At 36.3% G+C, this 16,132-nt stretch overlaps 3 protein-coding genes and 2 pseudogenes across 6 annotated transcripts in view; 1 reads left to right on the forward strand and 4 right to left on the reverse strand.

The window, feature by feature from the left end:
- Positions 1–1,807: 1,807 nt before the first annotated feature.
- Positions 1,808–4,093, reverse strand: LOC110421654 (putative F-box protein PP2-B12). Of its 2 annotated transcripts, XR_002445649.2 has the most exons (5): positions 3,723–4,093; positions 2,897–3,015; positions 2,266–2,667; positions 1,969–2,128; positions 1,808–1,851 (listed from the first exon to the last, which is right to left on the reverse strand). XR_002445649.2 is itself a non-coding variant. In XM_021435294.2 (4 exons), exons 1-4 carry the CDS (start codon positions 3,987–3,989, stop codon positions 2,101–2,103), a joined length of 816 nt encoding a protein of 271 aa, XP_021290969.1. In that variant the 5' UTR covers positions 3,990–4,093; the 3' UTR covers positions 1,808–2,100. The 2 variants fall into 2 exon arrangements, 1 of the variants encoding a protein (XP_021290969.1); XM_021435294.2 differs by having other exon boundaries at positions 1,808–2,128.
- A 1,074-nt stretch (positions 4,094–5,167) lies between these two features.
- LOC149526862 (F-box protein PP2-B5-like) lies at positions 5,168–6,722 on the reverse strand (annotated as a pseudogene). The gene is made up of 3 exons (XR_016351585.1): positions 6,631–6,722; positions 6,239–6,381; positions 5,168–5,728 (listed from the first exon to the last, which is right to left on the reverse strand). The product of XR_016351585.1 is annotated as an F-box protein PP2-B5-like (transcript).
- A 646-nt stretch (positions 6,723–7,368) lies between these two features.
- On the reverse strand, positions 7,369–9,503 carry LOC110421420 (putative F-box protein PP2-B12; annotated as a pseudogene). The gene is made up of 3 exons (XR_016351584.1): positions 9,177–9,503; positions 8,210–8,328; positions 7,369–8,074 (listed from the first exon to the last, which is right to left on the reverse strand). The product of XR_016351584.1 is annotated as a putative F-box protein PP2-B12 (transcript).
- A 542-nt stretch (positions 9,504–10,045) lies between these two features.
- Positions 10,046–12,373, reverse strand: LOC110421759 (putative F-box protein PP2-B12). The gene is made up of 3 exons (XM_021435424.1): positions 11,923–12,373; positions 10,893–11,011; positions 10,046–10,551 (listed from the first exon to the last, which is right to left on the reverse strand). The coding sequence occupies exons 1-3, from the start codon at positions 12,208–12,210 to the stop codon at positions 10,149–10,151; spliced, it is 810 nt and encodes a 269-aa protein (XP_021291099.1). The 5' UTR covers positions 12,211–12,373; the 3' UTR covers positions 10,046–10,148.
- A 1,189-nt stretch (positions 12,374–13,562) lies between these two features.
- The window catches only part of LOC110421421 (cellulose synthase-like protein D1), a 4,423-nt gene continuing 1,853 nt past the window's right edge, over positions 13,563–16,132 (forward strand). The window contains exons 1-4 of the mRNA XM_021435023.1: positions 13,563–14,173; positions 14,726–15,155; positions 15,421–15,798; positions 16,027–16,128. Coding sequence (XP_021290698.1) covers positions 13,572–14,173; positions 14,726–15,155; positions 15,421–15,798; positions 16,027–16,128 — 1,512 coding nt within the window. The 5' untranslated portion in view covers positions 13,563–13,571. The remainder of the gene's footprint in view (positions 14,174–14,725; positions 15,156–15,420; positions 15,799–16,026; positions 16,129–16,132) is intronic.

The raw sequence follows: 16,132 nt of genomic DNA on the forward strand, positions 1-16,132 counted from the left end.
CACAATTCTCCTGGTATTAATGGGACCACGTAGCAGCGCTGGTGAAGCCTCTAATGTAGAACAGGGTAGCTATTATGAAGTTTCATTCTTCAAATTCTGAAACCTCAATTTCAATCATTTGGCCTTCTCAAAGCATCTCACAAGAAAACATGTAGACTTGAAAATTTGATATACGATGTGATAATACGACACAAACGCAATATAGATTTGAGTTTAGGATAATTGTATTTTATACATTAATTATGTCAATACGATTAAGATATGATTTATTGTCTCAAACCTACTTAATTTTTTTAAGATTTATTTAAGATATAACTAATTAATTGCATTATCATGTATTTGTATAACTTATGATCTATTTATTAATTATTTATTTAATTGTGTTTATATGTCGAGTAAATATGTTTAGTATATGATTAAGACTCGTTTATTGACTCGTATAAATATTAATATTTTTATGATGATTAAGATTTATTAATGTTGAATTTTATTATATTTGATAAATATTATGATTTTTATGATTTTTATTGTAAATTTGAATAATATAATTATATTTTAATTGTATATGTATATTAATTTAATTATATTAAACATATTAATCATGTAAATAAATTATAAATTGTATAAATTTTAATTATGTAAATAAATTATGTCATGTCATATAAAATTTAACTTGATGTTTTTAATAAACGTACTAGTTGTGTCATATTACATATTTAATAAACTTATTTATGTATGTGTTTAAAATTTTGATGATATAATTAATTAATTGTGTAATCAATTTACTATATAAGTGTGATGAGAAGTCGCAGCAATCATGATTTTCCTTTTCTCTCGCTAAAATTTGGAGAGTGATTACTGATTGTTACTGATTCTCGACATGTAGGGCATTCAAAGAAAGTAGTGCGCATGGGAAAAACTGAGCTTGAATACATACATCACACATGTACCCCAGCAATACTTGGTAGTTGGAACTGTAATAAATAAATTGCTACGGATATAAGAGGTTGTCTGCAAGGAAATGTGGGCAAAATGGGGAATTCCTCCAGAATCTAGACCTCTAGTGGAGAGCCTAATGTTCCTTCTTTTCTTTTCTTGTTTCCCTATTTCTCAATTTCTTGTATTCGTCGGCTCGTAGCTTGGTTTCCCAACTACATTTTTGTATTCTTGTAGGAGGCTATCCCCTGTTTTCTTGGATAAATGAAATTTCAATTATTCAAAATAGGAGGATATAATTTAGATATGCAATTGCCAGAGGCTTTACTGTGAGATCTTGTGAAATTTTTGATTAAAGGAATTGTGGAATCCCACCCGCCGGCAATGTTAGAAACCGTTTGAAACTTATGGACAATGGTGACCTTGAATGTATATTCAGGATATGCTATGGAAAGGGAATCTTTGCTTGGGATTTTGGGCCAAAGTGGGGCAAACCACTATCCTCGGGCTAACTAGTATTGAAAACCCACCTCCAGGTATCAACCTATAACTAGCTAGTTTCGAACGTTTGCAAGCCGAGTTTGAGCACTAAAGTCCAGCACCAAAAAAGATGTGGATTTACGCACAAAGCAAACAATGAATTTTCCCAGTTGCATTAATCTCCATTTCTAAGCACAGCCCACATTTTTCCAATAAATGTTCATAACAAAATTAACAGGGGCAGGGAGACATTAAAGAGGCTATGGCCAATAATACTCTTTTAACTCTTTAAGAGGGCTAGGTCCTTGTAGCCGATCAACCGGGAATTTCCTTCCCAAGCTCGCATTGTAAAAGCAAGGTGTCTATGCATGCGATGCGATGCAAAAGAAGATGGGAAAAGAGAGACAGTAAACCTTAGAATTCCAGTTGTACAGTCTGCATCATGAGTTCATGGCATTATACTCTGTCTAGTTCCATCTTCATGGTTACATTACCTTAAAGTAGTAGAGGTAATTGATTTCGCAAACTTAAAAGGAAATTTCAAATGCCTACCTAGGAAAACGCTGTCAAACTTTGAGTTTTGAATAGTTCTGCAATAGAAGTGGGCAAATTGTTTGATTATCAAACTTTGATCAATACAGTGCGTTGATGAATGCAGCCAGTCTCGGGGCAGGAGCATACACATTATAAAAACGCAAGCCTTTTTCCCCTCCTACAAATAAAACACTTAAAATCAACGAATCTTGTGAAAGAATATCAGCAGTAGTCAATGACTCATTTCTATGGCTAGTGTGATGCACGCAACAGAAAGGAGAACACAAGTTAAAAGGTTCAGGCATTGCTATCTACCTATTATCTTTAGGTCTGAGCTCGATTCCTTCGATAATGAGGCCTCGCTTGGGCTGATTATCATGAACTCCCCGTAGATAAAACTCCACTCTCGTATCATCTCCACCTTCGTTGAGGAACTCACCCATTTCAATCTCCAGCCAGCCATCTCCCCTCTCTTTAGCTTGCTGGGGCACATTCGGTGGAGGGTCTAGGATTACACTACGCACCTCCCCTGAAGCGGTTCCTTCATTAATGATGACACGAAACTCCACCGGTGTATGCCTAAATCCATATCTGTCCCTGACAATCTTAAACACAAGGTATGCTGAATAGTTCGTTCTGTAAGATAAAGTTTTCAACTCAATCCTTCCCTTCACATCGAGCCTCCACACTTTCTTGAGCTTAGGAACCTCAGAGAATCTGTCAATGTAGTCGAACATATATTGATGCCAATGATCACAAATTGACAATAAGATGCCATTAACAACAGCAATAGCTAGCAACAATGCCATTCTGTAAGTATATATATTTATGGCAGACTGACAAAGTTTTGGGGCAAATGATCTTGTCTTTCCTCAACGTTGTTCCAATGGCAAACATGTTAGATTAGTAACTTGAGAACATAATTAATGAACAAAAGAGAACAAACCTAGACTCCGGTAGAGATATCCAACTCCAATAGTCAGGAGTATCTGCCCATTTAATTGAAAGTGCTCTTGCTCCTAGCATATAGCATTTTTTCCCGTTCTCTTTCTCCAGTCGAAAGCTCTAAAGACCACCAACATTAATTTTTTAGAGAATTACATAGAATGGAGCAAAGGAACACTATACATATATTCCTCTGTATAACTCTTCTTAAATTTAAATTCATGAAAATTGAACCCACCGGAAAGAACATCTTGATAGCAATTTGATTGGTTGCAAAGGAGAGATAAAAAATTCTTACTACTCCTACACCAGAGGCATCTCACTTGCAAGTTTTTTACAGCAATCTTGTATTTTCCAATCATTATAAAGAATTATGCAGAAATCTTTCATTTGTAAGTGTGGGTTCAACATATTGTTTTGATACATCGTACATAATTTAAAATTATAATTAATTAATTGTAATGTAATAAGGATAAGAGATATGTTCCTTTCTTACACCTCACAAGTGATAATAATTTTAAATATCTTCTTTCAAACAAAATCATATCCCTTCAAATTCGAACTAACTATACCTTCAATTTAATTTGCTATATACAGTGTCTACTCTATCGAATCATCAATAACCAACAAAGAGCAATGAATTCATATTAAAGTGAATTGCAGAATATATTTACACGTGTACATATAAACTTTATTGTATCAAAGATGCAAAACGACAACCAGACGTACCAAAACAATAGAAAAGAATGATGCAAAACTAGTAAAACGGAGACAAGTTCCTAGCAAATTGGAGACGGTAGATACTCAATGTTGGCTCGGGGGCTCACCGTAGTACCGTCATCAAAGAGAATGGAACGATGACAGAGACTGAAATACAGATCCTTCTTTGGTAATGAAAGCAATGAAGGTGATGATAATGATTTGGAGATGATTTCCTTGTAATCACAAGGCAGAAACACCTGCCATACAGCGTCAGAGTCTGCAACTGACCTCAAAGCACGAGAAACAAGGGCCATTCGACAGGCATCTCGAGGGGACGTAAACGATATGATGAGAGACATGCACTCGTCCGGTAACACCCTGGTCATGTCCATGTTTTGTTCTTCTGTGATTGGAGAAGAGGCGAGACAAGGGAGAGAGATGATTGCTTTGAACTCTTCTTTTCTCCTGTATCCTGGACACGTACGTTACGTTTATTTTATTTCCTACTTAAAACAGCCGGGCACGTTTCTACACATGGCATATTCACTCAATTATTCCAATGATATAACCTTTTTGCGCTTTTTTTTTGCTTTATGCATGTAATTTTGAATTACATAGTAAAATTCTTTTTTTTTCATTTATAATTTTTTTTGGATTATGTATTGAAAATGGATTTCGTATATAATCTCACTATTTTCTGTGTTTCTAAATCTGTAAATTTCGATTACTTATTAAAAGACTTTTCTTGTTCATACATTTCATGCTTCTTAATATTTCCCATGTTTTAGGTCATGATGTTTTCTCTTTTGTGAAATTTAATCTCTATTTTAATTTAAGAAAGAAAATTTAAAATGAATTTTTCTTGAGATATTGTTAATTTTATATATATCAACTTAATTTTTGGATGTTGAAAATTTATTATTTTCAATTTTTACATAAATTATATTTATTTTCTCAGAAAATATTTAGATAAATGTTTAAATTTCGGGTTTTGACACCAACCCAAAGCCTAAAGAATCTCACATGAAAAGAAAACCAAAAATACTATTCTTTTATCTTTTTCAAGCCTACCAAGACAAGTCGACCAATATCCTCGTCAAAGATAAGCGAGGAATGGGCATAGAAGACTTATTCCTTTCCCAATGCCTCAAGGGGTAACCTCCCAATAAAAGAAACAATATTATTTTATCAAATTGTATTAGCTTTATTAATTTCCCAACGAAAGTCAAACATGAATTATTCTAGAATTGAAATAAACACGTGCCTGAATTGAATGCCAATAACACAGTCATCTCTCTTGTACGTCAAGACACCCTAGGGCCCAACTTAATTGCATGGCTGTTTATTTATTACTTATTATTATTATTATATGATCATAAGTAAGTTGACCCTTTAATCCTTGTTTAAATTGGTTAGTGTATAACATATGACGTTACCATTAACAAAATCCGGAAGAACTTAAAAAATTTCTCTCTTTGTTTTTTAACACGCTATCTCTATGACCCATTTTATCCGAATGGCTGTCAAATGACATTATCAAACGTGTGAAATATCAAGCCTGAAAATTTCTTCCACAATCCCCGCCCTGAAAAAAGGCTAATAAGAATGTTTGCTTGAGATGCAAATTTTCTTGCAATGAAGCTAGAAATGGTTAATGGAGGTTTGGCTTTAAACAAGACAAGGTGGAGACGCAAAACGTTGTCCACATTGAAGAGAAGAGGGCATTGCAATCTATGAACTTTGCTTAGGCCTAACTTCAATTCCTTCGATAATAAGACCATGCTTACTAACCCAGTTATCAATCTTCCGTACACAACAATTTACGACCCCGTCTTCTTCCTTTTCATTGTAAAACGCACCCATCTCAATCTTCATCGATCCATGTCCTCTGTCTCGAGGAAGTTGAGGCATTCCAGCCGGGGGATCTAGGAACACTTTGCGCGTCTCAGCCTCTTTCTCTTGGAATTTTACTTGGAAATTTACATGGCATTGCTTGAATCCTTACCTATGCTCTGCAAACTTAAATACCAAGTAAGCTGCGTAGGTTGTTTTGGGGGACAAGATTCTGGTCTCTATGTTTCCTTCGAAACCAATCATGGTAATACCCCAGAGTTCAGCTACTTCTGAGAATCTGTAAATGCATTGTCACAACAATATAATGGTAATTGATAAGAATTACAAACAAATTTAATCATGCATCCATGTTTCAACCTGGGTTTAGGGGTTAGAATCCAACATTCCTTATTTGATTCCCCACTTGGATATTTGGATTCACATGGTGTGGCAGGTACACAGGTTTGAAATAACTGAGTTACACCTGACTCAATTGGTTAATCATTCAGTCCACAGTAAGTTATCGTGGATTCAATGTTTACCGATAACCCTCGTTAGTGCTAATCTTTATTTCTCTCTTTCGTAAGTTAGGACGCATCTTCTATTGACATGGGACTGAGCATTCTCTCAATCGCTGAAATTTTCTGGGGAAAAGGAAAAACTGTGCTAAAATGGCATTGAATTTCAGGAACATCCTATGGTCACTGCTGTACTCAGAGTTGATTATTTTAGAGATAATACTACTATCAACAAGAACACTTGGGAATGAAAAACTGAAAAATGATTATGAAGAAGAAAGGAAACAAACATGGATTCTGGTAGAGATGTCCATCTCCAGTGTTTCTGTTGGTCTCCCTGTGTAATTGACAGCCCTCTTGCCTCCAGCATATAGCATTTTTTCCCAGTCCATTTGTCCAATGTAAAGCACCGTGTGTTAAACGAGTACTCAGCCTAATTAAACTTATTAGATAGATGAAGAAAAGAGAGAACAAAAGCTACTAATACATCATTAATGTTGTAATGTTTTTGTTTTCTTTCTATTATCAACCACTAATTACTAAAATTCTTAGAAGCTTATCCTTAATTTTTTCTTCAAAGTTGAACCAACCATTATTTATTTAGTTTAATTAAGTCATAGCATTTGTTTTGATGGAGAAAAACAATAAAGAAAACAAAGTGGCTAAGTATACTTGTGCTTACCATGGTACCATTATGAATGATGATAGGATTACTGCAAACATGGGAAATAGAGCTCGTTCTTGGACAAGGAAGAAAAATTTTCTGCTGAGCATGAGGATGCGTTTGAAATGATAGCTTGGTAATCAGATGGCAGAAACCTCTCCCAGAGAGTACCTGAATGGGCAGCCGATCTAAAGATCGGAGAGACAAGCAAGAACTGACGAGCACCCCTTGGCGATGTGAAGGACAGGATGTGAGATAAACACACTTCCGGTAATATGGCTGTCATATCCTCCTCCATCTCTCTTCTTTTCATTTCTTCTTTAATTTTTCTGTGTCTATTCCCAGCGTTTACCTTTAGCAGACTTCTGGTTAAATGCATACAAATATTTGGTTCAATATATATTAATAAAAAGAAAACTTCTGGGTTAATTAATGTCAATGATGAGTTATTGAGCCATTGAACAGACCGACCGACGACTTCTATGGCGTTTTGTTACTTGGTTCCAAAATTTTAGTTCGAGACAGGGCACAATTAAATTGAAATTCGGGAGAGCATTTAATATTTTAGCTCTAGTCAGCAGGGTATTCGGACAAGGAAAGAAGGGGTAAAACAAAGCATTGCTAATTACCATATGTCAATGTTAAAGCAATAATTTGTATCTTCCCTTGTCTTTGTCGCAATTACTATATAATTCTTTAGTCTGTATCATGACTCAACAAGTTACATATTCATTCTTGCTTCACCAGAGGTAGCGGATTGTGCAATCTTACAAACAGGAAATTCCAAATGCCTACCTTGGAGATTGTTGTCAAACTTTGAGAACAATTCGTTCTGCAATAGAAGTAGACACAGATCATTTCATTATTAAACTTTGAAAAAATATAGCCCCATTAATTGTTTGCAACACAATCTGCCTTTGGGGGCAAAACATTAACATGCAATGTGCAAGACTGCAAGCGTCTTTTTGTCCCCCCTTAAATGCAAAACACTTTAATATTCAAAATCCTGACCAAAAAGAAAGAAGAGCACAATCTAATATTGTAGGCATTGCTGTCTAGCTACCAATATCTTTAGGCCTCAGCCCAATTCCTTCAACAATGAGGCCTTCCTTGTGGAAACCAGAATTAACTTCCCATAGGATACAATCCACTGTCCCATCATCTCCACATTCATTCCAGAACTCACCCATTTCAATCTCCATCCACCCATTTCCTCTATCTCGAGCTTGTTGGGGCATATTTTCCGGAGGGTCTAGCAACACGTCCCGCACTTCCCCTGAAGCGCCTCCTTCGTTATTGACGCACAAGCTTACACTTCTGTTTCTAAACCCATATCTATAAACATCAAACTTAAACACAAGGTATGCTGCATAGCTTGTTCTGGAAGATAAAATTCTGGTCTTAAATCTTTCCCTTGACCTCGAGCCACCAGACTATCTCGAGCTTAGCAACTTCAGAGAACCTGTCAATATGTTGGAACAGGACAGAAAAATAAGTAGTAGAATTATGCAGATCGGCATAGTTTTCCTTAAGAACTTAAGTTGAGAACATCATCGAACAAATAAAAAAATAATAATAAGTGGAGGAGAGAACAAACCTAGACTCTGGTATAGATGTCCTCCCTCAATACTCAGGTGTATCTCCCCATATAATTGAAAGTGCTCTTGCTCCTAACATACAGCATTTTTTTCCAGTCTCTTTCTCCAACTGAAAGCTCTATTCAAACACCAGCAACCTTAATTTTTTCAGATAAATGCACAAAATGGAGGGGAAAACAAAACACTACTTTAAATCATAGTGCAAAAGATGCATGTTTTCCAATGTATAAATCGATCTTCTTAAATTTCGGTTCATAAAAATTGTAGAAAGGCCATGATTCCTTTTGGTCCATCAAACATCCCCTAAAAAATTCTATACATAAAATTGTTCGGAAATTTGTATTTAAATTTTAATTTCCAGGACATCTTCACAGCAATTTGTTATACTGGAAATGACTGATCAAGAATCCCTGATGCTCCTGTAGCTAACTGGTGGGAATACAGCTAGAGAAAAATCCCATTCCCTTCAAATTTGGATTACACCTTCAATTCGCTACTATCTCTACCTTTCTAATCACCAATTCACTTATAATAAACAATGGCAAGCGTAACTTTCACATATCAAGTTTGAGAACGGATGACAATCTTAATTTATGAACTTTTTTTTTTTGTGAAAATTCATGCAAATTAACAAATTAACTATTGAAATGAGCTTGCGACCTCATTGGGATGCATGTATATGTATATATTCCAACAGAGTTATGATCATGTAAGTCTTACGGTGTGAAAGAACCCTCAACTCAAAAGTTGAACTGGACAGCAATATATATGTTGATCATACCATTCTCTTATTTTTACCTTTATATATATATAAAATTGTTTTTGATCTAAAGGAAGACTAAAAACACATATACATTTATAGCTTTTTGCTAGTAATTAACTACATGATGTTAAAGCTGAGAAGAGAGTAAACGTTTCTTGCAGCAAGTTGGAGGAGTCAATGCGGAGTAAACTTGGGGTAATTACCTTGCTACCATTTTCAAAGAGAAGGGGATGAAGGGAGATACGAAAATAAAGATCCTTCTTTGGCAATGAAAGCAACGACGATGGTGATGATGACGATCCGGAAATGATTTCCTTAAAATCACAAGGCCCAAACCTCTCCCACACAGCATCAGAGTCTGCAACTGATCTCATGGGAGGAGAAACAAGGGCCGATCGACTTGCGTCTCGAGGCGACGTCAATGATATGATCAGACACAAGCACTCTTCTGGTAACACCCTTGTAAAATCCATTTTTCTACTTTATTTTTGGGGAGGAAGAGCAAAGGAGAAAAGATGGTTTCCAACTGTCCTCCCTTGTGTTCCCTGTACTCAGACAGTCCTTTTATTTTATTATTTATTTATTTATTATTATCATTTTTAAGTACACGTAGGTCTACTGTTTTGGACCTGTTGGTTATCTGCAGCTGAAAAAATATGGCTTCATTTTTCCTATCCGATATCGATATTTTATTTTATAGGTTAAATTATGCATTAATTTTTATATTTTATTAGAATATTTAATTTAATCTTTATATAATAATTTATAAAAATTAAATTTTTGTGTTTTTTTTTAAATTAACAATGTCAATTTAATATTAAAAATTTTTGATTATCTATATTGATGAAAAAATATTATAAAATGTTTCAAAATTAATAATTTTTATAAATTATATCCCCGTTACCTTGGCAAGAGCTCATACTATAAGGCACACAAGGGAATATTTTTCATGCCAATTTTGAATTGCTCTTACATCCACCATGTTAAATTCTAAGCTTTGTTTTTCAATACGCAAAACCCTTGAACAACAGTTCCCCTATTGCCCCCCCAAAGATTACTTGCTTTGAAGCCATTAAGAGAAAAGAGGAAACATTTGGCCAGAGAGAGGTTGGTACAAGTTTGAAAAGACAAGTATTTGTCGTAGTACCTCTCTATATTGAGAGACGCACTGGCATTTACAAATTGCGTTTAGGCCTCAGCTCAATACCTTCAATAATAAGGCCATGCTTGCTTGTGAAATTATCAACCTCCCATAGACTACAAGCCACTGTTCCATCATCTCCTTGTTCATTGTAAAACTCACCCATCTTGATCTCCATCCACCCATTTTCTCTGTGTTGAGATTGTTCACGTGTAACAAAGAGAGGGTCTAGGAACACTCTACTTGTTACACCACCCTCTTCTTCTTCAAATTTGACTTGCACATTTACAGGACTTCGTTTGAATCCATGTCTGAACTCGGCAAACTTATAAACTAAGTAAGCAGCATAGGTTGTTTTGGTGGATAAGGTTTTGGTATCTATTTTTCCTCTGATATCAAGCCAGCAAACAACCTTGAGCTCAGCCACTTCAGAAAACCTGTAAACACAATGCAACAAGAGTAAAATATAAGAATCATAATATAAAAGTAACAACAATACTAGTCAAAACATTCTGGCTTACAGGTTCGTGGTCCTCAACAAAGGGAAGAGGATAGGCTTGACAGTAAAGGAGGGGATGGCAGGGAAGCAAAAATATTGGTCTACAATTGCTAGCTTAAGTGTGCAAGGTTAAAATAGTTGTGCTTCCTCTTAATTATGCAGGTAGTAAGGGCATCTTACGATTTCTTATTGTTCTGGAAGAGAGTGATCTGATTAGGATTACAACAAATTATCTACACTAAAAATCAAAAACAAAGAATATGGAGGAGAGAAAAGAACCTGGACTCAGGTCTAGATAACCATTTCCAATAGGTATCAGTGTCTCCCCAAATAATTGACAGCTCCCTTGCCCCCAACATATAACATTTTTTGCCAGTCCATTTATCTAATGTAAAGCTCTGTGTGGAAAGAACAAACCTTGTTAAACATTTCCGATACAAGCACCAAGGGAGCAAAACTAATTACTGATAACTTCACACAAGGTTTCTGATTTCCTTTTACTCTGTTTTTGGTGAATTTTTAGGGAAAATGTTCCATCAAATATTATAGCTAAACAAGCATCTTCACCGCAGCTGCAAATGTTAACTTGGGTATATATGCCAGATACAATTGTTTGAAAAAGCAATAAATTCAATAGAAGTGAGACAGGCCTTTGTCATAGGATGCTGCAGGATTTCCAGTATTCTATCAGATTTAATACCTCTATTCCACAAGAGAATTTAATTCTTGAAGAAAGACGAGATAGGAGATCTAAAGTGCTTGTCAAACTTGGATAGTATCTTCAAACTAGAAGCAGCCTTGAACTTGAAGAGAAGTCACATTAATAATTTGCTAATTAAACCCAGAGTATTATATTTGATTAAAACATCGAAAAGAAACAAAAGAAACAGTAAAATTTCCTGGTTCAGAACAAGGGAGAAAACAAAAGGAGGATGGAGTACTGCTTATAATTAGCATTCAGCATAAACTGCTTAAAGAGCTCAAGAAAAGCCGGCGATATCTGAAATGACCAATCAATGCATAATAATTAACTTATCAACCTACTTAGCTTTAAGGATCAATTCCCTCCATACCTTATCAATTGAAAACAGTAGTAAAAGGATTTAACACTGGTGAATTTAGTACGAAATAAAGAAAGGATGCTTTGATCGAATTAGATCAATTCACTTAACCAATGCTAGTAAGTCTAAACCTGATTTATACAATGATATCCTAAACCCAAGTCCAATTTTCTTGCTTAACAGGAACTGATACGCTCTTCAAACCACAACCTTGAGAAATTGATAAGAAAATTGGGGTTTTAACTTACCAAAGAGCCGTTGTTAAGGATGACAGGATGATGACAAAGATGGAAAAAGAGATCCTTCTTGGACAAAGAATCCAAGGAAGACAACTTCAAGGACGACCTGGAAATGATGTCCTGATAATCAGGAGGCAGAAACCTCTCCCAGACAACGTCAGAGGAAGCAGCTGATCTGAAAGTAGGGGAAACAAGGGCTGACCTGCAGGCGTCTAGAGGTGATGTAAAAGAGAGGATGTTGGCTATGCAACCTTCTGGCAACGTGGGAGGTAATGTAAATTGCATTTTTCTTTCCATCTGCTGTTTCTACTGGATAATTGGAAATGAACTGTGAGCGACCGGGAATCAAGAATTCGGTCTGTAATAGAACTTAGGGAGGAAGTCTAGGTTTCTGAAGTAAAAGGGTCAATCAAAGGCAATATGGAATTATCTGACAAAGCTAGAACCTTTTGGTGTTCGTACTTTGATTACTTTTCTTTATACTTTTTTACTCGTCTCTTCATCCAATCAGCAAGCATACTACACCTATAAGCTTTCATGAAATGTTGGTTTAAGTACATATTTTCAATCTTAAATGGTTTTCCCTTCAAAGACATTTTTGCATTTTTTACAGTTTTAATCCCAACTAATTAACATATATTGAGCATCTTAAATATTAAAACCATACTTGAAATTTTTTTTTTACCCCTGATCGGAGACTATTTGGTCAAATAGATTAGTTTTGACTCTGAACGGAAAAGAAAAAGTGGAAATGCTCCTAGTCTGTTCGAAGTTAGCATTAGTTACAAGAAATAAATATAAAAAGTTAATTATTATTCATTATCTTTGTATCATTTCTGAATAGTCGGACTATTAGTTAATCATAAGATAAAATAATATGTTAGAATACTGGTGTATCTTTATATAATTTTTGTATTGTGGTTAACATTTTAAGAGAATCAACAATTAAATTTAATATTTTATTTTATAGACGTAGAATGTGTTTGTGTCAGTATATGCGCAGACCTGCTGTAAATGTTTGTATAAAGCGAGTTCAAAAAATATTTGGGCCGTCCATCGTGTGGGTGAACTTGGGTAAGGAGATGATCAATCTGCCTGGATGGACGATGTTTTGTACATGGACCAACCGGGGAAGAAGATGCAAAAATTCTATTACCAACACCTGCCCGTTGTGTTGAGTGAGACTATGCTGTCGTATTAAAAAGCTTTCCAAACTTTGGCATTGATTTGGGCATGAAGGTTAGGCATAGTCATAGCCTGATGCTTGAAAGGATTTTCCAAGTCCCCCAGCATTCACTACTTTATATAAAGTAGAATAATAAGAGTTAATATGTTAATGATGAAGCTCCCGCTCCACCCAGCCTTGCTTAAAACCCAATTAGAAGGCCAAGCTTAAAGCAAGGGAGTAAAAATCGTTGCACCAAAACCCAAAATTAGAAACCAAATTGCAAACCGTTCAACTCATCAACAGAATTTCTTCTCCTTGCCTACTTCAACCAACCATTGAACAAACGATTCCGCTTTTTTGTTTCTTTTTTCATTATTCCTTCTTTGTTTTGGTTCTATCATGGAAGTCATGAAAAACATCTATTTTGCATGATAAAACAATGGCAAGCGTGGTTTAGATGTAGTAGAAGCAAAACAAAACAACATCAACAATGGCAACATCAAGTCCAAAGAAATCTTCATCAAACGCTGCCCGGCCACCTCAGGCAGTAAAATTTTCCCGCCGGACATCAAGTGGTCGAGTTGTGAGCTTGTCCAGGGATGATGACATAGACATCTCCGGTGACCTATCAAACCAAAATGACTATATCAATTACACTGTTCTTATGCCGCCGACACCTGATAACCAACCAGGGTCAGGGCCCTCTTCTGACTCCAAACCTGACGGGCAACAAGGCACATACGGGGCATCTCGGTTCGCCTCAGACTCACAGCCGATAAGTAGTGGAGTAGAGGAGGAGGGTGGAGGGAGCGGGCCTGCAATGGGGGCGAAACTAGATAGAAGGGTGTCGATAATGAATTCAGCAAATAATAGGTCCATGTTGTTGAGGAGCCAGACAGGGGATTTTGATCATAATCGTTGGTTGTTTGAGTCGAAAGCAAGGTATGGGATAGGAAATGCGTTTTGGCAAGAGGATGATGAGAATCAATATGGAACGGATGGTGGAGTGACAATGTCGGATTTTATGGACAAGCCATGGAAGCCACTCACTAGAAAGGTTAAGGTTCCGCCTGGAATTCTTAGCCCTTACAGGTGCACAACCTGGACATATCCATTTGCACATTTAAAAACTATTCTGAATGGATTTTATTGGCAGATGAGTGAACCTTTTTTTGCTTTAAGTTAGAACAATATCAAATAGATTGTGCTTACTCAGTTTTTTAACGAGGTTTTTGCTACTAAGTCCGGAATAAACAAAAAATTTCACTAAAGGTCTATCTATGTATATGCAGAGCAATTATTATGAGCCACATTGAAATCATGCCAACTTATTACTATAGTTATTTTATAGTTTTAAGAATTATGAAAATAAGTAGATGAGTAAATGTCTCTTTTTTGGCTTTGGTCAGTTCCCTTTGCCTGCACCATAAGAATTAGCCATTATTAATATCATCCTAATATGGAAGTAATTGCAAGAGCATGTCAATGAGTTTGCAACATAGCAATATTCTTCTTTCGAAAAATAATCAACATGCAAAGCTGGAATAGGTGCATGGGGGCAAGGTGCATAGAACAAATATTACACCTCTTGCCTTTTTTATCATCACATGAGTAGTTAACGTGACCTTTATTCTCTATTAACAGGTTGTTAATAGTGATCCGTCTTGTAGCTCTATTTCTTTTCCTTGCATGGCGTTGGCAAAACCCAAATCCTGATGCGATCTGGCTCTGGGTACTTTCCACGGTTTGTGAGTGTTGGTTTGCCTTTTCTTGGCTCCTAGACATCCTTCCCAAGCTCAATCCCATCAACCGAGCCACGGACCTTGCTGCCCTCCGTGACAAGTTCGAGCAGGCTTCACCGTCCAACCCAACTGGCCGCTCCGACCTTCCCGGCGTCGACGTTTTTGTCTCTACCGCTGATCCTGAAAAGGAACCTCCTCTTGTCACTGCCAACACCATTTTATCCATCTTGGCTGCTGACTATCCTGTGGAAAAACTGGCCTGCTATATTTCAGATGATGGTGGTGCCATACTCACATTTGAGGCCATGGCCGAGGCAGTTCGTTTTGCTGAGGTAATTATTTATTGCAACTTTGGTGTCAAAATTCTTTTCCCATGATAACACCCTTTTATGTCAATTTTAAGTAATCTAAACCATCTCGCAAGACAAATTAAAAATAACTTGACATTAAGTTTCTAAGGGTGCAAAGCTGCTAATAAGTAATTCTGTTTATATCTACTCAATAATGATAACTATGACTAATCAAAAGTTTGAAATAAAATTTTAATTTGTATCTGTTGCTTAACGGGTTTTCTTTTATTTAATTACATACGCTTAGGTGTGGGTGCCATTTTGCCGAAAACATGCCATAGAGCCAAGGAATCCAGACAGCTACTTCAGCTTGAAAACTGATCCAACAAAGAATAAGAAACGGCCTGATTTCGTGAAGGACCGCCGATGGATCAAGAGAGAGTACGATGAGTTCAAGGTGAGGATCAATGGTCTCCCTGAGTCCATCCGTAAAAGGAGTGAAATGCACAACTCCAAGGAGGCAATGAAGGAGAAAAGACTTGCCAAGGAGAAGAATGGCGGCTCGCTGCCACCAGATTTCAAGGTCGAAAAGGCCACCTGGATGGCCGATGGAACCCACTGGCCTGGCACATGGCACAATCCAACTGCTGACCATTCCAAGGGGGACCACGCTGGAATCTTGCAGGTGATCAACACTCTGAATATTTTTTCCTTAAAAATTTGCAGTACTCGAATCAAACATAAGAGAAATGGATTAGAAACACACGTTTTAAATACAATTAAAATTAATTTAATAATAGTCATTTTGTGCCATTTTCATTTCTGATTCTACATATACCGCAATTTCCGTTGTTTCTTTTTTGAGGAATATTGAATTTTGAACTACCTACCTGAATTATGGAATATGTCATAGGTGATGAGTAAAGTCCCAGAAAGTGACCAGGTGTTGGGTCAGGCAGATGAGAGAAAGTTAGACTTCACCGGGGTAGACATCAGGATACCAATGTTCTCGTACGTTT

Source organism: Theobroma umbraticum, unplaced genomic scaffold (genome assembly GCF_002168275.2).
Source record: "Theobroma umbraticum cultivar Fairchild unplaced genomic scaffold, ASM216827v3 scaffold_130.0, whole genome shotgun sequence".
NCBI classification, from domain to species: Eukaryota; Viridiplantae; Streptophyta; class Magnoliopsida; order Malvales; family Malvaceae; genus Theobroma; species Theobroma umbraticum.

Excerpts from the sequence above, each read along its gene's own strand:
- LOC110421654 (XM_021435294.2), bottom strand. The coding sequence starts at position 3,989 with ATGGACATGACCAGGGTGTTACCGGACGAGTGCATGTCTCTCATCATA. Across the intron at positions 3,016-3,722 it reads TCTTTGATGACGGTACTACG|AGCTTTCGACTGGAGAAAGA; the intron begins GTGAGCCCCCGA and ends GGTGGTCTTTAG. Across the intron at positions 2,668-2,896 it reads ATATCTCTACCGGAGTCTAG|ATTCTCTGAGGTTCCTAAGC; the intron begins GTTTGTTCTCTT and ends CTACATTGACAG.
- LOC110421759 (XM_021435424.1), bottom strand. The coding sequence starts at position 12,210 with ATGGAAAGAAAAATGCAATTTACATTACCTCCCACGTTGCCAGAAGGT. Across the intron at positions 11,012-11,922 it reads TCCTTAACAACGGCTCTTTG|AGCTTTACATTAGATAAATG; the intron begins GTAAGTTAAAAC and ends CTTTCCACACAG. Across the intron at positions 10,552-10,892 it reads TTATCTAGACCTGAGTCCAG|GTTTTCTGAAGTGGCTGAGC; the intron begins GTTCTTTTCTCT and ends TTGTGTTTACAG.